Source organism: Silurus meridionalis, chromosome 22 (assembly GCF_014805685.1).
Source record: "Silurus meridionalis isolate SWU-2019-XX chromosome 22, ASM1480568v1, whole genome shotgun sequence".
In the NCBI taxonomy this organism is placed as follows: Eukaryota; Metazoa; Chordata; class Actinopteri; order Siluriformes; family Siluridae; genus Silurus; species Silurus meridionalis.
This window is the reverse complement of record NC_060905.1, coordinates 3,986,772-4,014,187: the sequence shown is the minus strand read 5'-3', so window position 1 is coordinate 4,014,187 and position 27,416 is coordinate 3,986,772. Positions and strand designations below refer to the sequence as shown.

The window sequence follows — 27,416 nt, the reverse complement described above, 5'->3', positions numbered from 1 at the left end:
ACGTTTACTCAGTTGTATAATGTCTGATGTACATTGATGATAAGGGAATTGTAGAATAAATAAATAAATAAATATTCCAGAGATACAATGGACAGTCTAATATTTCCGTTAGATTTTGCCTTTGGAGGATGAGTTTTGTTAGTTCGCTTCATCAGATTTCACCTGCAAACACTGGAGCATTTTGAAGAGGCGTAACTGAAATGTGAAAAATCCCAAAAAATGTTCATTCTGCTGTATAACTAATTTAAGGAACTTTGTTCACAGTGAATGTGTGCGTTTTGTTTTCTTGTTCCTAGATATACCAGCCAAAAGTATTGGGACACCCGACTTTTCCAGCCGTACATGATTCTTCTTGAAACTGTTACCACAATGTTGGAGGTGCACAACGTCTTCGGATGCAGGAGCATGAAATTTTTCACTGGTCCCACCATCTCAAGGGACGAGTTTAGATACACATCAACACTCTTCTGTTCTGGCACCGAGGTGGTGGAATGAACTTCCCCTAGATGTCTGAACAGCTGCGTTCACTTCCCATCTTCAAGCGATGGGTGAAGACCTACGTTTTCCTGAAACACATAAAGTAGCACTTTCTTCCCTGTTTGTTTGGTCTTGTGACTGAATGAATTTCACACAAATCTCCACAAAATCACATCTTCACAGAAGAGTGGAGGTTCATAGAACAGCAAATGGAAACTAAACGTGGTATGGGAGGTTAAAAAAGCACTTATTTCCTCCTCACGCATGATACCATTTGATTAATCATTCAAGTAAATATTATACAAAACAACGACAGTCGATTTCTCATTTATCTGGTGTGGGAAGGAATTTGGACAAAAAGAAAAAGGGACACGATCGAGCTTGAGATTTTTGGTCTTTTTATCATTTTTGACATCGGTCTTTTTACAAAATCAAAACCCCCCCAAAAATTAAACACTCTGCAGTTCTCTTAGAGAATGGCCCTGTCAGCTGCGTGACTCGCTTACACGCACCCAACACGCGCACACACACACACACACACACACACACACACACACACACACACACACACACGCTTGTTCCACACAATACTGTTTTTATCTTGGCCTTTCAGCATTGGGAGAGAGGTTAGAACGGATGGAAAAGGGGGTGCGGGTGAACAAAGAAGATGAAAGCAAACGGGGGAAAAAAAACCAACCCAAAATATAAAACAGAGAGAATGAGCAAAAAGACTGAGAACACTGGGGCGTGTCCAGTATTGCCTGGCGAGTCCATCACCGCTTCTTCATGAGTGTGAGTGTCGCAGGGTCGACTTAGTTTCACTCCCCCTGCTTACAGTCTGAGATCAGGGGCGGCAGCTGCTTTGGCCGCTAACAGTTCAGTTTAGTTGTTCAGTTGGGCAACCGGAGGGTCCCTTTACCCAGGAGGAACTGCAGCACTCGGTCCACGAGTAACGCCACCACGAAATCCACCACCAGCACCTCGGCTATGACCAGTTTAAACTGCAAAAGATATGCATAGAAATAAGTACACTATAATATACACAGATCAGTAACAACATTATGACGTTCTAACATTATGAAGTGAAGAACACTGATGATCTCTTCATCATGGCACCTGTTAGTGGGTGGATTTATTTATTGGGCAGTAAGTGAACATTTTGTTCTTAAAGTTGATGTTAGAAGCAGGAAAAATGGGCGTGCGTTAGGATTTGAGCGAGTTTGACAAATTGTGACGTCTAGACGACTGGGTCAGAGCGTCTCCACAACTGCAGCTCTTGTGAGATGTTCCTGGTCTGCAGTGTTCAGTAGCTATCAAAAGTGCTCCAAATTTGCAAAGATTTCAAACTAACTTCTTTCATGCTGTCATTATGGCGTATTGTTTGTAAACTTTTTTTTCACCTGGATCGGAGACTTTTCTGGTTCAAAAAACTTAATTTATGTAATTTACAGTCCCCCCCCCTAAATACTGCATGGTACATTCTGGATTTCATGAATTTAATAATCAAATAGTACATTAACGTACATCTTTTGTTTACAGGCGTGTAGAATCTATAAACGAATGTAAACGAAGCAGACCCTCACCTCTGTTGGAATGTCCACGAGGGCGAACTGCTCGTTAAACTCGGGCGACGAGCCGGTCAGCAGCGTGACGATGGCGAGTCCAGATAAGGCGATGCTCCAGAGCAACGGACGATTTTCTCTCAGAGACTCCATAAACGGATGGCCCTGGGTTAAGTACAAACACACTTCTATTAAAGGATCACTCTGTCCAGTTCTTGTGTGTTCTTGGCGTCACTTAACGCCTCACACTTGGGAGGAAATCATCCCTTACTTCAATCTATGATCTATACATCAAATAACTGCATTCAGTCCATAACTCTTTATATGGTTTGGTTGATTGAAGGAGTCTCCAACACCAGCACTGCATTCATTTCCTGACTAGGGTTTATACATTGTGTAATAGAACCGTATCTCCTCTGGATGGAGCTCTCTTCGGTTGAAGACACCCTCACTGCAGGTGGGGATCGTTCCATATCCAAAAGAACTATGAAGTTACTGAGCAACTCAAGAACTTTTAAGGATGAATTTAGACTATAATTAGACTATAACTCATGGAGTTTTTCTTGACACAGTCCCACTGGCTCGCCCATTAAGAATAAACTTACAATAATAAGGAGTAAATTTATAGGCACTAAACATTTTTATACAAGGGGTTTTATCTGAAATGAAACTGTATTGAATTATCGTTCTGAAAACACTAAGATGTAGAGTCATTGAAGAATTATACATAACAGTAATAAAGCTTTGCTAAAAGTAAAAGAAAAGAAGAAAAAAAAAAAGGAAAAGAAAAAAGAACAGTACCTTATAGTTAATGGCGAACGTGGCCATTTGCATGGCCATAGACATGATGTACACAGTGCTGTTGATGAGGCTCGGCTCAAACTCTTTATACAGATCCACAAATCTCTCCTCTCTGTGGGCAAGACAGAAAAAAAATCGGAGGTGATGCGACAGGTGCGAATCTCAAACTTTGGGGAAAAATGCCCGAATTTATTTATTTTTGAAACATGAGATCTGAGGTTCCTCCAGGTTCCTAAAGAACCTAAAACTCAAAAGCTCCCCAGGTTCCTGGAGAACCTAGAAATCAAAAGCTCCCCATATTACTGGAGAACCTGAAAATCAAAACCTTTCCAGGTTCCTGGAGGACCTAGAAATCCAAGTTTCCCTGCAATCCCACTTTTCTACCACTAGGTTGTGTCTGCACATTCTCAGGAAGCTACAAGCAGAAGAGTTACATGGCTCAGGATGTGTGTGTAGAAAATGTTCATATGCATATGTGTGGTTTATGAACAAAACATGATTAGACATCATTCTCCAAAAAATTCCTCGAACTCCTCTGGTGTAAAAGCCACCGGATTGATGAAGGCTTGCAGATACCTCGGTGGGCTTCGGCTCTGTGCCTCTTTGTACAGGTAGACCAGACTGCAGAAGTGTACGGCAAACTGGAGCAGCACCGTCAGAACCGTGTACAGGTTGAAGATGTTGGGCAGGGGGCGCTCTTTAGACAACGTCTTCAGGGGCTGCAAGGCAGACATCGAAAGCACACGTTGTCAAGTATTTATTACGAACCCTACAGTAGGAGAACAATTACCATTTCTTTCTCCTCACCTTGGACCTTGAGATGAAGAGAAAGCAGCCGGCAAGCAGCAGACCCTGAAGAGTCGCCTGGAAATCGCTGAACTTTACTCCTTCTAGGTAGAGCACTGACTGGCTGTAGGCCAGCACCAGGGCGTTCAGAGCCAGGATCTTGAACATCTGGAGCGTGGTCACCAGAGTGCAGCGGCCCTGCTTGATCACGTGACAGACTGAAAAGGCGAAGACGGGAGGCGTGTTAACGCGGCGCCATTTCAAAGCGAGACATCAGTACGCGGAGGCTACTTACTGCACTGTATTGAAGAAAGCTTGGAGGTGAACGGTGCAGCTATGGAGGCATCTCCTAGTTTGACCACTTGGAGCTGATCCTCCTCCAGCTCGCGTAGGACCTGACTGATCCTTTCCTGCTAACAAAATGGACAAGTCCTTAACCTCAAATACAGGGGGTTTGAAGGACCAGGAACCAAGATATTGATTGTATACTACATGGACAAAAGTTTGTGGACACCTGACCATCCAAATTCCACATTTATTCCCTATTTGCTTTTATAATAACCTCCACTCTTTTGAGATGTTGTTCCACTAGGTTTTTGTGGAGATGTGTATGAGATTCACTCAGACACAAGGGTGTTAGTAAAGTCAGGTACAACTTTGTACTCATTTTTATTGGCAGTTATTTAAACAATAATGACTATGTTATTTTTTAGAGCAACTGCACACTAACCTCTTCTTTTTATTTCGGCTTCTCCCATTAGGGGGCGCCACAGTGGATCATCTGTCTCCATACCCCCCCTGTCCTCTACATCTGCCTCTTTCACACCAACTACCTGCATGTCTTCCCTCACCACATCCATAAACCTCCTCCTTGGTCTTCCTCTTTTCCTCCTTCCTGGTGGCTTCATCCTCAGCATTCTCCTACTGATATACCCCATGTCCCTCCTCTGCACATGTCCAACTCCTCTAAAATATATCCAAGTTTCATTTCTGTAGTTTTGTCCCTTGAGATGATCCTAAGATTGTTGCTGAAATGTGAGTTACTTTTGAGCGATACTGTGTGTGTGTGTGTGTGTGTGTGTGTGTGTGTGTGTGTGTGTGTGTGTGTGTGTGTGTGTGTGTTAAGGCTGCAGCTATCAATTATTTTAGTCATTTCATTAATCTCGCTCCGGACATGTCTACAGACTCGTGTGTAAGGACGTATAGAGAGACGAGACAGACCTTCTGAGCGGCGAGCTGCTCCTCTCGCTGGACCATCACTCTCTGTCTGGCTGCTCGAGAGCTCACTTTTCCTCCTGAGCTCGACGGCGGAGGCATCGGCCGCAAATCTCCGGCAGAGGGCTCCTTCTCCCGTCCTCTCTTCTTCTTCTCCGGCAGCCGCTCGGGTGCGTTAGCTAACAGAGCCACGCCTGTGATCAGACACGATAATTAGCAACAATGCACTTAAGATCTCTCTCTATGTCTCTCTTCCCATCCTTCTATCTGCCTTTCTGTCTATCCCTCTATCTGCCTATATCTATCTTTCTGTCTTTCCATCTATCCATCCATCCATCTATCCATCCATCCATCCGAATGTCTGGCTGTCTCTCTATCTGTCTATCCATCTATCTGCTTAGATCTGTCCCTCTATCCATCTAGATACCTGTTTATATTTGTCCATCTCTGTCTGTTTATCCATCTGCCTTTCTGTCTGTCTGTCTATATCTCTCCATGTGTCCATGTCACTTTGTCTGTCTATCTATCTGTAAATCTGTATCTCTCCGTCTACATTTAGTGTTTGATGTATAAAAACAGACAGATAGATCTATCTGTCTATCCATCCATCCATCCATCCATCATGTTTGTACTATTTTGATTGGGCTGAATATTGTAAAAGTTGTATATAAACATTGTTGTTGTTTGTATAAATAATATGATGAACTCGATGAACAGAAAAAACAGGATGTAAAGTACCCAGGGCAAGAAGTAAAAAAATATTGGCACCCTTAATATCTTAAGATCCGAGGGGGTAAAATTAATTACTGACAATCTAAAAAAAACATTCTTACCTCAAATTACTTCTAAAAGAATAAACCCTTTTTTGTCTCACAATTATTGGCACCCTATCTTTTTGAAGACACTGCTGTACGGTGTTTAATGTGTTCAGAACATACTGGACCATACTGCGTGCTCCACAGCGCTGTGAGAGGGGTTTTGTTGATAAACCGATCTAGACGGCGATTTCCCGACGGCGGTGTTGCGTGTGCGTTACAGATCCATACAGAAGCTCGGGAGAGAGATGATTGGTGACGTGTGAGATCAGCGCACGAGCGGGTCGTATTTCCTCAAACGCTCTTACCTACGTGGGCGTGCTTCAGCGCTCCTACGTCGTTGGTTCCGTCGCCGCACATGAGGGTGACGAAACCCAACCCCTTCAGGCTGGTTATGACAAACTCCTACGAGCAGGAAACGAAAGATTTGTAACTGTATGTATATTGTATTATATTATAAAGTGTATATTTCATATTATATTATAAAATGTATATTATATTATAAAGTGTATATTACATATATTATTACATTTATTTTATATTATAAAGTGTATATTACACATGTTATAAAATGTATATTATATTATAAAATGTATATTAAATATATTATAAAGTGTATATTATATTACATTAAAACACTGATTTAATTTGCTTGGTAACAGCTATAAAGTCTTATTTTTGGTCAATACCCCTCACCACTAGTTAAGTTACACACACACACACACACACACACACACACACAAACACACACACACACACACACACAAACACACATATATTTCCAAATAAATTCAAATCAACAAGAGCAACACCCAAATGTCGTTATATTTAAAAAAAAAAAGACCTTTTGTTTAGGACTGACGCGAGCGAAAACTCGCACGTGAGGCAGCAGGGCGTTGAGTAGCTCGGGGTCGTAGGTCAGCCGAGTCAGGCCTTCTCCAGTCATGCACAGGTCATAGCTAGAGACCAGCTGCGGCACGGTACGAGGAGACAGGGGAACATGAACCCTGCTGTCTATAGACTCCCACTCCCATTCACCTGCACAGCAGAACACAGACGGCGTTATGCAGATTACTGAGCATCGTCAGGAGGTTTTAGGGAAAATGAGCTAAAAAGCTTAGAGATATGTGGGGAAATAAATGTGTACTACATTATACACATGGTAACCAAAAGTACTGGGGCATGTGATTTCCAGCCAGATATGTTTCTTCCCCAAACTGTTACAACAAAGTTGGAGACACACAATTGTATAGGATCTGTAGTAGATTTGGTGGCATGAAATTTTCCCAGCTCCATGAAGATCTGCTTCATATGGTTAATAGTAGAAGATCTCTCGCTATAGAGCTCTAAACTTTATTAGGAACAGCACCCCAGGCTTTCTCACCTCACCTACATCAGTACCTGACTTTTTAAACACCCATGATGTTCTGCAATTCAATATGTACAGAAACTGCTGACTTTCACCATCTCTAATGTTTACACTACCCGATAGTAGTTCTGTAACTCAGGCTGTTATGAGGTAAAGCTCTTACCGTGTGTAGATCCAGGCTGTAGGATCAGCGTGTGCTCCTTCTGGATGAAGTGTAGCTCCCGGGCAACGTGACAGGCGGTCAGGGGGTTGTCCCCTGTAATCATTACAACCTGATAACAGACAATTTACACAGATGCTGATTCTGTGAATGCAACAACTAATATTCCAATATTCACTAATTGGTCGAGAGGCGTTTCATGAGGGACCATTTTCTACCACAAAATATCAAAGCAAATGACTGCTAATGTAAATATTGGCGACTCACGTGATGAGAGGCTTCCTGGATTTCCCTAATAACCGCCTTGCTGTCGTTCTTGAGTGGGCAGGAGACCACCATGAAGCCGGCGAAGATCAGGTCGCACTCCAGAGCGTCGCGACTCATCTCCCGCACCTGTGCAGAGAAACAGCCGCCCGGTTAAACGCACCTTCTTCTATTTTCAACACGAAAACAGGAGTCACACAGATACAGAGTACCTGCTGGTGGCTCAGGTGCCCCATCTCCTTGTATCCCAGCGCTAGAACTCGAGCTCCTTCACGAGACATCTCTCTGTGCACGGCGTCGTAGTTGACTGGACACTCTGAAAACTGGAGCAAACTGGGGTTAAAGGGGCCGTTCGCAATTTCCGGGGTCATCAAACTCGATGAAACCGTTAGCGGGGCTCCTGTCTTATAAGCTGTTAATAAGTTGACAGCTCTGTCCTGGCCCAGAAATATGAAACCTGTAGCTAAAGGTGCACTTTAAAATAGTTCCAAAAAGCTCTTAAATAATGCTGAAAATAAGCCCCACCCCCAACTGGAACAAAGCAACCACTCAGAACCCACCTTTTAACCTTTTTCCAAGATACACCTTACAGGTGGGAAATGATTACATACAGCCGCTTTAATGTTCAATATAACTAACTTCTATCTGGTTTTGGAGCTCACCATGCTCCTGAGTGTCTCTGGAGCCCCTTTAACAGTGGAGATGTAGCAGAGTTCAGTAGATCCCAGTCTCTCGTACGATGCCAGGACAGACATTCTCTTCAGAGCGCTGGCGAAGTGGAAGCGCTGGTGAATCTTTAAACCCGGGGTCTTTATTGCACGAGGAAACACCTTTTCGTCTAGAAAGAGAACGACAACAAACTGTGACTGTGTGTAATAATGGATATTTTTAATAAAAGCTAAATCACATGGACAAGATGAAATATGACTACTGAGAAAATAGAGAATATAGAGAATAGCGAGAGAGAGAGAGAGAGACAGACAGACAGAGAAACAGACAGACAGACAGATAGAGAGGGTAAAACTCAGACCTTTGGTGAGTGTCCAGTCGGCTGCAGTCAGCATGGCCTTCTCCAGCGGATCTCCCACCAGCTGACCGTCATCGAGAGTCACCAGCGAGTGACACGTAGCGACGACTCTGTGAGTTCCGACCGGGATTTCCGACACTGGCATCACCTCTTTCCCTTCTCTGTAGGAGATCGAGAAGAATGAAATGTATCACAGTGCTTTTGTTTCTCAGAGGAACGAGATTTGGAAACTACACTGTGCTCTACCTCAATCCGGCTACGCCGCGGACCACGAGGCTGTCGCTGGTGAGGGTTCCGGTTTTATCAAAGCAGCAGATCTCCACTTTTCCTGCAAAAGGAATCCTGAAGGGTTCCGTGCAAAACACATCTGGGCGAAAGAAAGAACGTGAGAAAACAGGTATACCAGCGAGTCCATGACTGAGGTGGCATTTTGCTTCACACTGATATTACAGCTGCATCACTACACTGCAAATCACATCCATTTATATTTTACATAACAGCCAGATAGAAACACAACCGAAGAGAGAGACACAGATAAAGAGATATAAAGCCAGACAGATAGAAAGACATACATATTGATATAGACGGATAGAAAGGAAAAGACTAACAAATAGACAGACAGACAGAGACTGTTAAACAGATAGGAAGATAGATGGATAAACAAATAATATATACATATAAAATACACACACACACAAAAAGATAGAAGGAGAGATAGACAGGCGGATTGACATGCAGATAGTCAGACAGACAGTAATATAAAGAGAACAAACAGACAGGCAGAGAGAGTGATGGATAAACAGATATATAGAAACAGAGATAAAGAGAAATAGACAGATAGAGAAATAGATAGACATATAGAGGGATAGATAAAAAGATGCATAGATTAGACAGATAAAGACATACACACAGACAGATAAAGAAATAGATATATGGACAGATAGCCAGAGAGAGAGAGAGAGAGAGAGAGCGAGAGAGATAGACAGACAGAGAAATAGATAGTAAAACAGATAGATAGACAGACAGAGAAAACATATTTGGAATGCTTCACGTGAAGTCACAATTTTTTTTTGAGAGGAAACTGAAATAATGGATAAGGTCACTCCAGAAATACATCCACACACTTTTGAACTAAATTATATTTTTTTACTTTCTTTCTTTCTTTCTACTTTTTTTTCTTACATCAATCATCTGAATGTCCTTACCATCCTCATGTCCTTAATATAGATGCTGATTTGTGTATTTACTTATACAAAAAACTAAACAAAAAAACTAAATTTTAAGTGCTTGCAGATTTTCCTAGATTCTTCAGAATTTAATAAAAAATATATATATATAAATAAATCTATTCTTTTTTTTTTTTTTTTCCCCTACACCACGCAGACACTCACAGAGTTTGGCCAGGGCGATGAGGGAGGTGTTTACAGCCAGCGAGAGCTCGATGGGAAGCTCAGGTGGGACTACAGACGTCAAGATCAGTGTGCACTCCAGGAACAGCTTGTATTTGTTCCTGCTCAAGTCCTTTGTCCCTGGAGGTGAAGAGAAGAAAGAGGGAAAGCCGGGCAAGAGTGAGGGTTTATATGAACACACTGGTTTTAATGGCTTTCATTACTTTCTTAGAAACAGCGGTCCCATTTTCAGGAACTTGTTCGGAGGACAAAAGACATAATTTGAAGCAAAAAAATGTTTTGGGACACCTGACTTTTTGTTTTCCCCAAACTAGGAGACACACAAAGCCCACCAGCTCCATTAAGATACAGGAGTGGAAGATCTCCTGCTATAGAGTTCAAAACCCTATAGAAGACCTTTGGGATGAATTTTTCATGCTGACTTCCCACTCCAGGTCTCCTCACCTCATCTACATCACTACCTGACTTTAACAACACTCTTGTAGATGAAGGAAACTTACACAAATCTCCACAAAAACTAGTGGAAGATCTTCCCAGAAGATTGGATCTTATTATACAGTGAATGAGGACTGAGTGTGGAATGTCAGAAAGCACACACCAATCTCATGCTCAGATGTCCACAAACTTTTTGCCCATATAATTTATGTAAAAAGAGATTTAATTTAATCATTTTAAAAGGAAGGAGTCTCCAGTTTCAGCACTACAGAATTCCAGAGTAATTTCTTGTCTTTTAATAATATTACAGCAAACGAACACTCGCTCTCGGTTTATCGTAGGACAATCGTTTATTTACCAAAAAAAAAAGCTTTATTAAGTTCTTTAAATTATTAATAACTCAAGAAAGGTTAAAGAAGCAGACATACTGGTTATACCAGAGCATGGGCAATCTGTCCCTGACCCAGTCAGGGTAGTTAGTGTGTGTGTGTGTGTGTGTGTGTGTGTGTGTGTGTGTGTGTGTGTGTGTGTGTGTGTGAGAAATAAACTCACCCTCTACCCACACATAAACAGCTGCAGCGATGGCGAACACCAGCAGGAAAAGGATGAAGATGAAGGTCTCCAGGTTGTTTGCTGTGACCCTTTTCACTCCGAACAGGATAGTGCGTAATAATTTACCCTGAAAACACACACACACGCACGCACGCACGCACGCACGCACGTCAGTTTCATTTAGAGATTCCATGCAGAAGGAAAAGTAGAACCAGGAAAATCCTTGTAAGAAAAACTTTATTGATGCGTTTTCGTGTTTCTATAATCGTCTTTGTTATCGTTCCAAAATGTAAGAAAGCGTATCGAATCTCATCCCATCATCCACGTTCTACTATTTAGAGACAGAAAAGGAAAGGAGGATTCGTTTCTGTGCATCTCTTCACCTGAGAAGTGTAGAATCCGGTGCGTAAAACGTACGCCACGCAGCCGTTGTCCACAGCTGCATGCGACATGGAAAAAGAAGAAGAAAGAAAAAAAACTCGGGTATTCCATTATGAATTAGCAACAGCGAGAGAGAGAGAGAGAGAGAGAGAGAGAGAGAGAGAGAGCAGGGATGAATGTTGTGAAACACACTAACGTTTGAGTCCTGCGCTGGCACGGAGAGGAGGAGTGTGCTGGACCACTTTCGTTCCTCCTGAGATCACATGCAGCCGTGAATCTGCCTGAAGGTGCAGGATTCTCTCCGGGTCCAAATCCTCGATCGGCTCCTGTAGACGAGTCGCAAAAAAAATGGGGTCATATTAGATTACGTCTGGAAATTCAGAGCACCGAACGCAGCAATCCTTCATTCACGATTTCCAGTGTCGCTTATACTGATATATACAGCCAAAGGTATTGGGACACCAGATCTTTCCACCTATTAAATTCTGCACTTGAACTTGGAGAGCCAAACCTGTTCCAGCATCACTGTGCTTTATTCTCCCAGAAACATGTGATGTGGTGAGATCAGTGTTTTAAGTGTTCTGGATGAAATCTCAAAATAAAACAGGGCTTGAACCCCCAACCTCCTAAACAGTACCCCAGAGCCTTAACCACGGCTCTTCACCCTCCCCTGAAGATCAGCTTCATTCTGTAGATCTATAAAATATGTACAGCCGGTAAACAGTATATCCAGGGTGTCACACTGACCTTCATCTGAGGCACAGACTCGCCGGTGAGCATCGCTTCATCCACGATGCAGCGTCCACGAAGCAGCAGGACATCACACGGGACCAGGTTCTCCTGAGGAGACCGTCCTGTGGAGATGTGTGAGGTAAGCGCTCAATAATACAGGAACCCTACTACTGCAGGAACCCTACTACTGCAGGAACCCTACTACTGCAGGAACCCTACTACTGCAGGAACCGTTCTCCTATAGGAACCTTTCTCCTACAGAGACCATTCTCCTACAGGAACCCTACTAATACATGAAACTTTCTACTACTGCGGGAACCTTTCTACTACTGGAACCCTACTAGTGCAGGAACCATTCTCTTACAGGAACCTTTTTACTACAGGAACCCTAATACTTCATGAACCATTCTCCTACAGGAACCCTACCACTACTACTACTACTACTACAACAGGGACCCTACTACTACTACTACTACTACTACTACTATAACAGGGACCCTACTACTACTACTACTTCTTCTACTGGAACCCTACTATTACTACTACAGGAACCCTACTACTACTACTACTACTACTACTACTACTACTACTACTACTACTACAACAGGGACCCTACTACTACTACTACTACTTCTTCTACTGGAACCCTACTATTACTACTACAGGAACCCTACTACTACTACTACTACTACTTCTACTGGAACCCTACTATTACTACTACAGGAACCCTACTACTACTACTACTACTTCTACTTCTACTGGAACCCTACTATTACTACTACAGGAACCCTACTACTACTTTATTAACTGTTCTACTACAACATGAACCATTCTTCTACAGGAACACTCCTTTTAGAGGAACAATTCTACTACAGGAACCATTCCACAACAGTAATAGTATAAAACCTATTCTACTACAGGAATCTTTTGACATGAAGGAAATGTGGCTGATTTGATGGCAAGTGATATTAATGCTAAATTCTACATTATATCACAGACTTCACTTTCAACAGGTAAAAAATGAACCTGTTTTCACCTCGAAAACAAGCAGATGCAGGAAATACATACATGAGAACTTGTGCTTCCTGCCATCACATGACTCCATGGTGCTTACCTATCGAAACAATATCACCAGCGACAAGTTCATCGCTCGAGATGGGTCTCCATTTCCTGTTGCGGTAAACCTGAGGACCAGAACACACCGTGATTGACTGTAAACACCACTGAAAGGAGGTACATACAGAAAGGAAACCTGCATCACCTGGATCATGTAGGGTTTGTTCCCCATTCGTCGGATCTCGGACATGTTCCTCATCTGCTGCTGCACCAGAGAGGCTTCAAAGGCGACGAGCATGAAGAGGGTGAAGACGCTGTAGTACCAGTACTCGTCCAAACACCACAGCCCCACGCAGAACACCTGCACGACACCGTTCCCTTATCGATCACGACACTGCGATACCCGAAACGTTTGAGACGTGCGAAAAAAAAACGGATTGTTACCTGGAAGACGAAGAACGGTGCAGTGGCTCTCTCTCTGAAGAGCTCCAGGAAGTCTGGCACCACCATCTCGGCTCGGTTGGACCCGTAGCGTTTCTCCGCCGCCCGGAGATCGGGTTCCTCCTGGTATCCACGCCATGTCTGGAAATATCCCATTGGCTGGACTACGGGGAAGGCTACGGGCAAAAAGAGCTTCCTGTCGCGGTCGAAGACGTAGCGGATCTTCTGGAATTCGAAGGACAGGACCTCTCGACCGTCTTCACCCTGCGGCGGGGAAAAAAAGACGACACGCTATTACAGAAATACGTTCTCTGCGGAATTAAATGGAAAACCCGTAGCGACGGACGCTCACCTTGTCTCTCTGCAGGGGTACGAGCTCCGCAGAGCCGTTGTTAGGGGTGGGGATTACTTTAGCCAGGGTCGCCTTGCTGGGATCAGGCTCCTGTCAGGAACACAATAACAGGAAATCCAATTCAGATCTTAAAGTTAAGGCACTGGACTTTGGATCTAAAGGTTCAAATCCCAGCCACACCATGGTGCCATTCCCGGGGCCTTGAACAAGACCCCTGAATCATCCCGTCGCTGCTCAGTTGTGTGAATAAAATGTGATCTTTTACAAGGCTTTTTTGTAAGTAATTTGTCTAATCAGCCAACACTTGGGTTTATATTTTAAACATTCTATATCCCCCTATCCTGATTTGGAAGAGTGCCATGTTTGTTTGCTTAATGATATTTCCTATGCCACCCCAGAGTAACTGTTGGCCCCTGCCTGGCCACCCCTAAGAAAAATCCCTGGCTCCACCACTACTAGCAAATGAGTCAATCGAGCCCTCGAAATTGCTTTGACATCTTGAAACATAGCACGCAGCACTGAGAGACATCGCCTCTGGAGCATGGAGGGTTAAGGGCCTTGCTCGAGGGCCCAAGGGTGGTCGCTTGGCGACTGTTAGATGTCTTGCTTGAGTAATGATAAAAGGAGAATACAGAATTATTTCTTAGTCTCATTAGTAGAATACAAGCAGAAATTACATGAAATTTGCAGGCAGTATTAAAAACAGAAAAGAAACAGCTTTTATAGACTAAAGTGACAAGTATTCAGTGTGTATTCAGTACCAGACGTTATTTTTCTGTTCTGTTGCAGGAAGTTACAGCTCTACCTCTGCCATGTTAATCTGTATTCTATGTGACTCTCAGAACACGTCTCGGTCTCCGTAGTGCTGTGATACGTCATATTCACGTAGCAGCAGCGGTGCTGAGAGAACGCCCTCGAGAAACAGTTTAGAGAGGAGAAATCGATCTACATATCAAATACTGGTCAAATTATTAGTCACTTTCTATATAATAAAAGTGTTACACATCTAGTAATCTGCTTTTATCGATGCAAATATGTTAAAAACTATGCACTGCGATACAATACATAAAAACGCTGTAGGAGTTTATTTCATTGGAAACTTTTATATCGCATGATTCCATTCAAAAGACATCAAATCATACTGCTGAATCAGCAAGACTACTCTACAGCCAAGCTCATGGTGGCCTAAGACTGCTGTGGGTTTTATATACAGCATACACTCACACTCACACACACACACACACACACAGGGATATAGGCCAAATATCAGGTCTTGCAAAACACTAAAGAAGCTGACATGCACACTTTCATATTTCTTGGTGTATGTGGTGTATTTTTTCCGCTTATAATTGAAACAAATCGTGCACGTCAAGTTTTGGTGTTCACCATCCTCGGTGTATGTGTGTGTGTGTGTGTGTGTGTGTGTGTGTGTGTGGAGGGTCGGAAGCAGAAAAAAAATTAATATAAATAGAATAAGAATTTCTCCTAAAGTTATGCACTAAAGAATAAAGCTTCTTCTGGGTTCTCAGGTTTTCTCCCATCTCAAGTCAGAGTGAATTCCTGACTCCTGGAATCGAGATTCTCTCAGAATGTTCTAATGACAGAAGGTCAGGTTTTATATTCTTCTTTTTTTTTCGGCTGCTCCCATTAGGGGGCGCCACAGCCGATCATCCGTCTCCATACCCCCCTGTCCTCTACATCTGCCTCTTTCACACCAACTACCTGCATGTCTTCCCTCACCACATCCATAAACCTCCTACTTGTTCTTCCTCTTTTCCTCCTTCCTGGTGTCTCCATCCTCAGCATTCTCCTACTGATATACCCCATGTCTCTCCTCTGCACATGTCCAAACCATCTCAATCTCGCCTCCCTTACCTTGTCTCCAAAACATCCTACATGTGCTGTCCCTCTAATAAACTCATTTCTAATCCTGTCCATCGTCGTCACTCCCAACGAAAACCTCAACATCTTCAGCTCTGCTACCTCCAGCTCCACCTCCTGTCTTTTACTCAATGCCACTGTCTCTAAACCATACAACATCTCAGGTCTCACTACAGTCCTATAAACTTTCCCTTTCACTCTCACAGATACTCTTCTATCACAAATCACTCCTGCTATCACTCTTCTCCACCCACTCCACCCTGCCTGCACTCTTTTCTTCACTTCTCTAACACATTCTCCATCACTTTACACTGTTGACCCCAGGTACCTGAACTCCTCCACCTTCTCCACCTCTTCTCCCTGTAACCGCACCACTCCACTGCCCGCCCTCTCATTCACACACATGTACTCTGTCTTACTCCTACTGACTTTCATTCCCCTTCTCTCCAGCGTGTACCTCCACCTCTCCACCACCTGCTCACTACTTGAACCAGTCTGTCGTTCCTACTGCACACTTTACTGCTGTCACACTGTCCTCATACATGTCCTGCACCACCCTCAAAATACTTCTCTGACACACCAGACTTCCTCATACGATACCACAACTCCTCTCTCCACCTTGTTCTCTAAATGCAGTCAGGTTTTATATTAGAGGTGTGTAAGAAAGAGCAGAATTCTAAACTGAGTGAGGATGAGGAGATCTGGTGAGGAGATCTGGTGAGGAGATCTGTGGTGATCAGGATGCTGTGAGTTTGAAATCCAGTGCTGCAGGAGAGTCACTTTTTGGAGGCTTAAATCTGATTGGCAGGAATTTTTATGTACTATAGGAGTACAAGAGATGGAGTTATGTCTTCTATGAAGTTATAATTTTGGATTTGTGTTTTGGACACGTCATGCTAACTGAGATGGGTGGATAGGCAAAGAAAGAGAGAGAGAGAGAGAGAGAGAGAGAGAGAGAGATAAACAGACAGACAGACAGACAGATCTACAGACCGAGATACATAGATAGATAGATAGATAGATAGATAGATAGATAGATAGATAGATAGATAGATAGACAGGCGTGTTTTGAACACGTCATCCTTATGGGGATCAGATGTTTTAAATAATCTAATCACACACACAGCAATGCATTACCTTGGAGCAGGTCAGCCAGCAGTGCGCGTGCACGGACCAGTAGCCTGACAGCACGGTGAGAACGTGCGCGATCCCGATGGCGGCGAGCCCGAGCAGGCCGGCCTCCGGATACTCGGCGGCTCCGTACACACCGACCCACACGTACAACCAGGCCGGGTAGAGCAACCCGGCAAACGGGAGCACCGTGCCGTGAAGCAGCAGCGGCCTGCGGCGGCACAGGGACACTGAGCTCACCAGCTCGTCGCTCATCCCGCTGTCGGCATTGTGGTTCATGCACGGCGCTTGTTCCCGTATCCCATCCGTAGCCATGTTCCCCGGCTTCTTAGCTTCCACCATTCTGACTTATCCCTCCTCCTCCCTCTTTCAGTGCTCCTTCTGTTCTCCACTTTCTCCTCACGCCCGAAAATGGAGGGAAAAATAAATTAATATAAAACCAGATTACCAGCAGCCACAAATTCGCCTACTGTACAGATTTATATAAAAAAAACCAGGAGCAACCGCACACATACACCAACTTCCGCATACGCAAACGCGCAGGTCCATGACGACACTTCCGGTAACGGATTCGGTTCACCGTGGGTTTTGATAATACAAAATAAAAACTTAAAAACGGAAAGAAATTATTTTAAAAATACAATTTTGATAAAAAAAAATAAATAATATGTATTATAATAATGATAATAATAATAATAATAATAATAAAATAAGTGTACCAAATTTAATCCATTAATTAAATATCCTACACTATGGCTTCCAAAAACCTTTTCTAAATGTTTCAGAAGTCAAAAAAAATTCTAAAATTTTTTTTTATAATAATAATAATAATAATAATAATAATAATAATAATAATAATAATAGTTATTATCATTATTGGTATTATTATTATTGGTATTATTATTATTATTATTATTATTATTATTATTATTATTATTATTTACATTTCTTTAATATTTTATTGAAATATTTCCCCCTCTGCTAATCACAGACTTACATTTTAATATAGTTTTGTTCATGAATTTGTATTAAATATTTCCCAATAGTCCATTATGTTCATTTCATAGCTTCTCTCTTGGTTTCACCACTTTTAGGAGTGTCCTTTGAAGTTTTTTTATCAAATCAGATTTCAGCCGTCATATCACATGTTGCCTGAGGAATCATCTGCACATGGTCTGGTTGCTTTAGCCAATCAGATTGCAGGACCATCTAGCAGGGTTACAATAATCTGGCCATTTTCACGTCCTTTGATTGGATGATCACAGAGCGCACTAGTCAGACTCGCAAACCGCATCTGTAGCGAACTGCACAAAGTGAAATATATTTGTGTAGATTTAATATCTGTTTTTATTACACAGTAGCTGACAGAGAATAAGAAATTGTTTTGGTGGCAGATATACTGAAACGTAAGCCAAACCAGTTCAAAACAGGGATTTACAACTTTACATTTAAATTGTGTTCATTGTGTTTCTTGTTTTATGACATTCGTTCTCACTGCATGAGATTCCTGTTTGTGATGCAGTGCTCTGTTGATCTGCGTTTCTTTATAATTCTGTCGGTTTCAATAGTGATTTGTAATGATGCTAATAAGAGGTGGATTGATTGAGGTAGGAAACCAGTGAAGGTCCAAGTGTGAAATGCACGGCCTGCAATTGCCATCAATGTCATTTCATATACTTTCTAATGATGGAAGTAAAAAATAACCTGAAACTGAATCTTAATAAAAGTTCAATAACAAAAAATATAGTATTGGTCCCAAAAGTGGATAAAAGAATTACCTTTGAGGGAAAAAAAAACTTTGCCCTCTTTAATTAGTCACATTTGTAAATTATCATATAGATAGATAGATAGATAGATAGATAGATAGATAGATAGATAGATAGATAGATAGATAGATAGATAGATAGATAGATAGAAAAGCACATAATTTATTATATTTATTATTTTTTATATGTAAATAGACATATTTTATGTATTAGTATTATTATTGTTATTAAATAAATAACAATAATAATAACAATAACAACAATAATAATAATTTATATAAAGAATATAGTTTCAATAACACCTGCCTCTTTAAGGAAACGTTCGTCCCTTTTAAGACCCACCTTCTTTGTTTTGATTGACGTTCCACTGGCCAATAGAATTGCAGGTTGTGACTGTTCTGACCAATCAGAATCGTCGGAAAGAGGAAGTGTGTAGATCGACCGGCTGACTTTACATGTGCGTCTGAAAGGTTCAACCTTCACGTGTGTTGATTTCAGTTCAGGTGTCAAACATGTAAGTTTTATTATTTAACCTTAAATAAGACTTTTACACGTTTTAAGGTATTTATTCATATTTATAACAAGAAACAAAAGGCTTGTAGAATACCGCAGGTTACACCTGATTATCCACTTAATGTTACTATTTACTTATTGTTCATTTGTGCAGATGTTTTGAGATGTTTTGAGATGTTTTCCTAGATGCTGGATGGAGATGTTTGAGAATCTAAAACTGTTAATGATACCTAATAGAAATACCTACAGAAACTGGACCTATAGAAGTTAGCATTTGTGCATTAAAAGTCCCTGCGAGGTGGATTTGATCTTCCTCAGGGTTCTCCGGTTTATTCCAGTGTATTCCTGACTCCTGAGATCCAGAGGCCCTCGGGAAAAGGGTCTGGAGGGGATTTTGAGGTCAGGTTTTATATTTGAGGTGTGTAAGAAAGAGCAGAATTCTAAACTGAGTGAGGGTGAGGAGATCTGGTGAGGAGATCTGGTGAGGAGATCTGATGAGGAGATCTGTGGTGATCAGGATGCTGTGAGTTGGAAATCCAGTGCTGCAGGAGAGTCACTTTTTGGAGGCTTAAATCTGATTGGCAGGAATTATTACGAGTCCCTTTGGAGGAAGAAATCAGAGAAATGGAAAGAGGAGTACAAGAGATGGAGTTATGTCTTCTATGAAGTTATAATTTTGGAAGTGTTTTGGACACGTCATGCTAACTGAGATGGATGGATGGAGGGATGGATAGTTAGGCAGACAGATATATAGATAAACAGATTGATTGATTGATAGAAAGAAGGAAAGAAAATAGGCAGATAGATAGATAGATAGAAAGAAAGAAAGAAAATAGGCAGATAGAAAGAAAGAAAGAAAGAAAAAAGGAAAAAGGCAGATAGATAGAGAGATATATAGATAGATAGATAGATAGATAGATAGATAGATAGAAAGCGCTGCATCACTGATGGCGTTCAGGATTGAATTTTCCTTGCGAGTTCCAGGTTCGTTCAGTTTTTGTGTGAATTTCTTTTCCAGGCAGGCAGCAATGGACATTACAGCTAAATTCTGCCAGAAGGAGATGGAGGAGTACGGCGCCTGTGTGGCTTCCAGTCCTTCAACATGGCAGGAGCGATGTCACCACCTGAAGGTGAAGGTGGCACAGTGCACCTCCTCTCAGTACGTCCACACCTCAGATCCCACACATCTTTTCTCCAGACACCAGCATTTCCTCTCATTTTCTGTAGACAAAAAAAGAGTTAACAAATAACATCCGGAAAATATTCACATTCCAGATCCAAGACATACCTTGTTTTTTTTTAAGGGATGCCAATAATTTTGCTGTCCTTTCTGTTTAATTAAGATTAGTTTTAAATGGGTATAAAAAATAAATAAATTAATATTTACACCCAAAAAAATCTCAGATCCTGTAACGATTCGAAGGGGCGCCAGATATAATCATTATTTGATATCAGAAGACTCAAAATGGTGTAAAGGTCTGAAGGGGTGCCAATAGTTATGCCATAGGTTCTTTTTTGTTTTTTATACAATGCTGAATTGTACTCTGTATAACAGTCATGTGTAATTGTGCGATTTTTATCCCATCTTTTCCCGATGCAGTCCGGTGATCAGGAAGATCCGGACAGACTGTAGTGTGGAATTCTCCGAGTTCGAGCGCTGCCTGAGGGAGAACCAATCATCTGCTCAGACCTGCTCTCCACAAGTAACACGCTTCCTCTCCTGCGCCAACACTGTGGACGTCACAAGCCAGGGTAAGCATTCAGTCTTTATTGGCACCATTCATTAAAATATAGTTCAGGAAATCTCTTTAGTTTTATTTTACACAAAAATAATGCTGTATTTTCTATCTCCGGAAAAAGCAGTACAAGCAAAACTATTGGCACCTCATTATTTGGTCAGTTTACATCCTCACATGTTTTAGTTTTGGGGAAAAAGGAAGCAAGTGTTTTAAAAGTGTATTTTTGCTTTTGTTGCCTTATAATTAACATTATTATTAATATTATTATTATTATTATATTATTTCATAATATATTGATATATTTCTACTGTTTTAGAATCATTAATATCTAATATACTGCTTTATATTACATTATATAACATTATATATTATTATTGTTATTCTTCTTTCGGCTTCTCCCATTAGGGGGCGCCACAGCGGATCATCTGTCTCCATACCCCCCCTGTCCTCTACATCTGCCTCTTTCACACCAACTACCTGCATGTCTTCCCTCACCACATCCATAAACCTCCTCCTTGGTCTTCCTCTTTTCCTCCTTCCTGGTGTCTCCATCCTCAGCATCCTCCTACTGATATACCCCATGTCCCTCCTCTGCACATGTCCAAACCATCTCAATCTCACCTCCCTCACCTTGTCTCCAAAACCTCCTACATTTGCTGTCCCTCTAATAAACTCATTTCTAATCCTGTCCATGATCATCACTCCCAACGAAAACCTCAACATCTTCAGCTCTGCTACCTCCAGCTCCACCTTCTGTCTTTTACTCAATGCCACTGTCTCTAATCCATACAACATCTCAGGTCTCACTACAGTCCTATAAACTTTCCCTTTCACTCTCACAGATACTCTTCTATCTCAAATCACTCCTGCTATCACTCTTCTCCACCCACTCCACCCTGCCTGCACTCTTTTCTTCAGTTCTCTAACACACTCTCCATTACTTTACACTGTTGACCCCAGGTACTTAAACCCTTATATTCACCTCTTCAACTTCCAGCTTCACGTTTATCAGAAACTCTCTTCACCTCCACTACACTCTTACTGTACTCTTCCTTCAGAATCACCCCTACACCATTTCTCTTTCCATCCACACCATGATAGAACAGTTTCTACCCCATCTTCAATGTTCCTGGTCTTACTCCATTTCCACTTGGTCTCCTGAACACACAAAATATCTACCTTTCCTTTCTGGCACTAAGAGTGCAACCCAATTCTATTCTATTCTATTCTATTCTATTCTATTCTATTCTATTCTATATTAAATATTTTATATTATATATTCTATTCTATTATTATTCTATTCTATTATTTTATATATTATATTATATATTATTATATCTATTTTAAATTATATTATATATATTTTATATTATATTATATTATTATATTCAGGGATTTCAATTATTATTATTATTTTTAGTTTTTTATACAAAATATTAATAGAGTGAAATAATTATACTATATATATGTCTGTCTGTGTCAGTCTGTCTCTGTCTTTTATCTATCTATCTATCTTTTCCAGACATATGTGTTTCTACCCACAGACACACAATTGTGTATCAGATATCTTTAGATGCACAAGCGTACAAGAGTACAGAATTATTATAACTTCAAATAGAGACTTAATGTAGAATGAAATGTTCAAAAAGCACAAATCTTATGGATGGGTATCTACACTAAACTATATTTGCATATGTAGTGTATTATTTATTTACAATTACCGCGTGTATTGGTTTCATTAAGCACTAATCACTGTTCTTCTAAGAGGTGCCAATAGTTTTGGAGCTGCCTGTAGGCTTGCAGTAGGAAACAGATTCCTAATGAACATGTATTTTCTCTTTGCAGTGAATTCTGACTCTCAGCCCACATAAAAATTCCCAACCAGGAACCTTCCTCTATCACCTCGGGATTATGTCATGGACCTAAAAAGGTTCTACTTTAACACTTTTGTGTTGAATAAGTATTACACACACACACACACACACACACACACACACACACACACACACACACACACACACACACACTTTAATAGTCTGTAATACATGTGGTTTGATGTATAGTGATGTTTTGAGTCAGGATATTCTGATGTTATTTGTACTTTTCATGTCTATAAAATATATTTTGTAAGAATCTGCAGACCTCGATTTGTTTAACGTGGCTTTAAATAAACTTGCGTCTGTTTTGAACTCCTTCTTCACCTGCTTCTGATCACTGTGGTTTGGTGGACGACGTCCCCCAGGCGAGCCTGCAGGGTGTTCACTCACTGTTCGGGATACGATTGTTCAGAAGTGGTGGTTTCATGGTTAAGATCCTGGACTTGGAAGGCCCTTGACCTTCAACTGCTTAGTTGTAGAACACCTGGATAAAGGTGTATTCCATTAATGGGATACTGGTTTATTATGGAACCCTGCTTAAAAGTCCTCTCAGGCTTGTTTTTGGGATGTGGGACGTGGTGGCTCAGTGGACCTCGGATCGGAAGGTCGGTTTTAAATCCCAACACTTCCGAGCTACCACTGCTGCGCTCTTAACCAAGGCCCTTAACCTTCAATTCGCTCTGGGTAAGGGGATCTGCAAAACCGAAATGTTTTGAGAGCTTCTTGGTCTTCATGGGGGTCTTTAGGTTCTCTAATAACTCATAGGCTCTTAAATGAGCAAGATAAAAGGGAAAAAAAGAGCTTTTTCTTTTTCTTTTTTTTTTCTATTCCTTACTAAATGTCTACTAATTGTGCAGAGTTGTAACATTTATGCAAATAAATTATAATTATAATTAATTATAATTAATTCTTTATACATTTTTCCTACCATTATTACAAATTCAAACTCAGGACATTAAATATGTATTTTATGCATTTACTTTGAACTCTCACACTATATGGACAAAAGTATTTGGACACCTGACTTTTCCACCCATATGTGTTTCTTGCCCACGAAGGATGTCTTCAGATGCTGGAGCATGACATCATCTTTTCATCTGAGCTTGGAGACCCAAAACTGTTCCAGCATGACAACGCCCCTGTGCACAAAGTCAGCTCCAGGAACATATAGGTTGGAGTGGAAGATCTACTGCTATAGAGCTCCAATGGATGTGATCACTGTACACCCCCAGGCCTCCTCACCTTCTCACCTACATCAAAACCTGACTTTACTAACACCCTGGTGTCTGAATGAATCTCACACAAACCCACAAAATTTAGTGCAACATCTTCCCAGAAGAGTGGAGGTTCAAAAAGCACATAATCTTATTCTCCACACAGTTTACTCCATATAGTGTAAAGGAAGATTTTCTAAACTTGAAATCACAACACTTTGTACACACTTATCAATATTGAAACTGTAATCCAAACAGTTGCTTCACTCCATATCATCATAAAGCTGTGATATAGCCGGTGTTTGTTATAGGATTTGAGACATAAAGGTATCATTAAGCCTTTTTCTTGTTCAGGATATTCAAAGACACGACACTTAATATTTAACAAGCGATGCGAAATATTGATTCTAGTCTGTAAGGGTTGAGAGTTGAGTATGTTCAGCCTGGTTCCTCATGACTTGGTTTTCTTTTCTCTCCCTTCTGAATCACTGTATAATATTAAACTAAGGAATGTGCACCGTCTCTCCCTCAGACCGTGTCTTGCTACCCGCTGGCAGAGGAATAAAAAGAGTGAACAAGGGGGAGAGCTGATTGGTTAGGACATGCCTTTGACCACTGACGGGAAGAGTGGGAGGACAGGATCACAGTGAATAACATGTCTGACGGAGCTGTTTGTGTTATTTTTCCCTGATTATCAGCTCGCTCACTGGGAGCAAAAAGAGCAGCCATATGTGACCTTCCTCTAGGCCAAATTCTTAATTTGTTTTTCTTTCTTTCATTTTTTTAAGCCTGTTGACAATCCCAGTTCTGAGATATGCCGCTTGAATATCTTGAGGTGCCAATAATTTAGCTACATATGGTTTGCGTTAATATTTGTCACTTGGTTCAGAGAAAATTGAACATATTTTTGGTTTCATTCAGAAAAGAAAAAAAAAACATTGCTTAATGTTCTTAGAATGAATGTATAATTATTAATGATAATAAAGATGAGGGGTGCCAATAATTTTGCTACCAGGGTTTCTTAGCCTAATGTTTATTGAATAATATAATATATATTTTTAAATACACTGATAAAAATCCCAGATCCTAGAAGTCAAATATATTCTAAAAAATTATTTTGATACCTGCAAAAAATTGATATCTGAGTTTTGAATATTTGTGCTACCAGTTTGTACCATAATCATATTTAATTCATTTGTTTGTTTATTTATTAATGATTTATCTAACAGGAGACGACAAAGCAAACTTCTTAGGGGGTGCCAATAATTTATCTACATATTTTTTTTTTCCATTAATAGTCTTCCCTTGTTGCAGAGTTTTTTATTTATTTATTAATGTTCTTAGAATTATCATTTATAATAATGATAATCAAGTCACAATAATGGTGAGGGGTATCAATATTTTTGCTCTGTATTATTTATGTTAGTAGGAAGAGAAAATGTGCACAACTGTACATAAAATTATCCTTTTTTTTTTTATTTTCTTTTTCAAGAGTCACCAGTACTTTTACTTTTTTTAACCTGACGATGATCCCGTATCCAAGAAGACAAGATTTTAAAAAGAAGGGAGGGGGGGTGTCAATACTTTTGTTACACACCATTACTGTTCCTTACCTGATAATAAACTCAGATCTGAAAGGAGGTTCATTTCAAGTTTTTTTTCCCCCAGTAAATTAAATTTGTCCCTTTTAATTCTTTTTTGTTTTGATTTTTGATTTTTTTAAAGAATTACAACACAGTTATCCTAACGGGTGCCAATAATTTTGCACCAACCCTCGGGAACGGAAGAAGAAGACTCAGTCGAAGGGGTGCGATCGTAGCGACATCGAAAGCACTGATTATATTGTAAAGGTGAAAACACTACACACAGAAACCACATAAACAAATCACACAACGAAATAACTCACACGACATGGCCAAAAGTATTCGGACACACGGCTTTTCCACCCATATGTGCTTCATACAATTTTACAGGATGTTTTTAGATGCAGCAGCATTCAATTTGTCCCTTCACTTAAACTAGGAGACCTGTGAAGATCTGCTTTATAAGGGTTGGACTAGAAGATCTCCTGTTATAAAGTTCTGACTGCACTAGAAGCCTTCTCACTTCACTTCCATTCCAGTACCGGCCTTTACTAACACCCTGAATGAATCTCAACCAAACCTCCATAAAATCTAGTGGAACATCTTCCCCGAAGAATGGAGGTTATTATTTCAGCAAATGTGGAATGGGATATAAAAAAAAAACGCACATGGTGAGGTGTCCACAAACTTTTGGCCATATAATGCGTGCATATATAAAATAAATCAATTGTGCCGTCATGTCTCTCGAAAGTTACCCTGATAGAGTCCGGAAATCACAAAGCGGTCGAATCACAGCTTCGGGCTTTTATATAACATCCACAGTTCAGAGGGTTAAAATAATAATAATAATAATAATAATAATAATAATAATAATAATAATAAGTGCTCTGTACATGTCATAAAATCTTTTTTTTTTTAAATACACACACCGTCATGCACCAGAAAGCAACGAATTATATCCAGCAGCAGATATAGTACAGAGGAACGAAGAGAGACGTTAGTGCTAACCGCAACCATATTAGCCACGATACGAACACTTAAAGCGCAGTACATTAGAGCACACGAACATTAAGCATCTCACCGCCCCCTTTTCCTGAACACACCAGGGGGCCATTACTTTTACACACCAAGAAGGAAAGATGATTGCGGATGCTGTAATGGATGTAGCTTCTACCCTGTAATCGCCGAGACCCTGTTAGCGGTGTGACGACCCTGATCGACTTCGAAACTTTCAGCCCCAGCAGGAGGTTCAGAAGGAGGGGCGTGTTTTCTTTTAAGCATCAGACTGTACCCTGTGTGTCTGATCACTGATCACGTTACTGATGTTTCATCTATTTATTTCAAGATTTCTTTTTCTTCAGCTCAGTGAAGAGAAGAAAAGTGCAACAATAACATTTTTTTGTGGTCGGGAGGAAAAAATGACAGATCAGAAAACGTAAGAAAAAAGGAAGAAAGAAAAGGGAATACGAGTCAAACAGAAATGAAGGAAATGTAGAAGATAAAGTGATAGAAAGAGAAGAAAGAAAGAAAACTGGGGTGAGAGGACGAGGAGGAGGAAAGCAGAGAAACGGAGAGAAGAGAAATGGAGATAAGAGAAGTAGCAGAAGAGGAGAGGAGAAGAGAGGAGAGGAGAAGTAAGAAAGGAGGAGGAAAGGAAAAGAAGAGAGGCGTGGAGGAAAGAATGAGATGAATGGAGTAGGAGAAAACGTGATGAGATTGGAAGGGAGAGGAGAGGAAACTAGAGATGCGGCGAGAAGGACGGATAAAGAGAAAATAAAAGGGAAGGAAAGGAGAAGAGTGGAGAGAAAGATGGCAGGAGAGGAGAGGAGTAGAAAGAGAGGAAAGGTGAGGGAAGGAAAGAAGAGGAGATATGAGATG

At 40.9% G+C, this 27,416-nt stretch overlaps 2 protein-coding genes across 3 annotated transcripts; one reads left to right on the top strand and one right to left on the bottom strand.

The window, feature by feature from the left end:
* Window positions 1-854: 854 nt before the first annotated feature.
* Window positions 855-17,395, bottom strand: atp13a1 (ATPase 13A1). Of its 2 annotated transcripts, none has more exons than XM_046835296.1 (25): window positions 16,853-17,395; window positions 13,835-13,924; window positions 13,486-13,746; window positions 13,247-13,402; window positions 13,100-13,169; window positions 12,001-12,107; window positions 11,450-11,579; window positions 11,256-11,311; window positions 10,873-10,999; window positions 9,868-10,005; window positions 8,723-8,843; window positions 8,480-8,637; window positions 8,112-8,287; window positions 7,662-7,772; window positions 7,453-7,578; window positions 7,189-7,297; window positions 6,501-6,694; window positions 5,965-6,061; window positions 4,848-5,035; window positions 3,922-4,039; window positions 3,648-3,844; window positions 3,417-3,559; window positions 2,841-2,952; window positions 2,061-2,204; window positions 855-1,478 (listed from the first exon to the last, which is right to left on the bottom strand). In XM_046835296.1, exons 1-25 carry the CDS (start codon window positions 17,186-17,188, stop codon window positions 1,368-1,370), a joined length of 3,576 nt encoding a protein of 1,191 aa, XP_046691252.1. In that variant the 5' UTR covers window positions 17,189-17,395; the 3' UTR covers window positions 855-1,367. The 2 variants fall into 2 exon arrangements, with proteins under 2 accessions (XP_046691252.1, XP_046691253.1); XM_046835297.1 differs by having other exon boundaries at window positions 3,922-4,036.
* A 1,631-nt stretch (window positions 17,396-19,026) lies between these two features.
* Window positions 19,027-23,053, top strand: LOC124376134 (coiled-coil-helix-coiled-coil-helix domain-containing protein 5). The gene is made up of 4 exons (XM_046835072.1): window positions 19,027-19,126; window positions 20,144-20,284; window positions 20,726-20,877; window positions 22,710-23,053. Coding segments are annotated over exons 1-4 (321 nt in total). The 5' UTR covers window positions 19,027-19,124; the 3' UTR covers window positions 22,736-23,053.
* Window positions 23,054-27,416: the final 4,363 nt, after the last annotated feature.

Coding starts and splice junctions, on each gene's coding strand:
- LOC124376134 (XM_046835072.1), top strand. Junction 20,285..20,725: donor GCACAGTGCACCTCCTCTCA/GTACGTCCACAC, acceptor TTCCCGATGCAG/TCCGGTGATCAGGAAGATCC. Junction 20,878..22,709: donor TGTGGACGTCACAAGCCAGG/GTAAGCATTCAG, acceptor TTCTCTTTGCAG/TGAATTCTGACTCTCAGCCC.
- atp13a1 (XM_046835296.1), bottom strand. CDS start 17,188: ATGGTGGAAGCTAAGAAGCCGGGGAACATGGCTACGGATGGGATACGG. Junction 11,000..11,255: donor CCGGATTCTACACTTCTCAG/GTGAAGAGATGC, acceptor GTGTGTTTTCAG/GGTAAATTATTACGCACTAT. Junction 6,062..6,500: donor GCGTCAGTCCTAAACAAAAG/GTCTTTTTTTTT, acceptor TCCTGCTCGTAG/GAGTTTGTCATAACCAGCCT.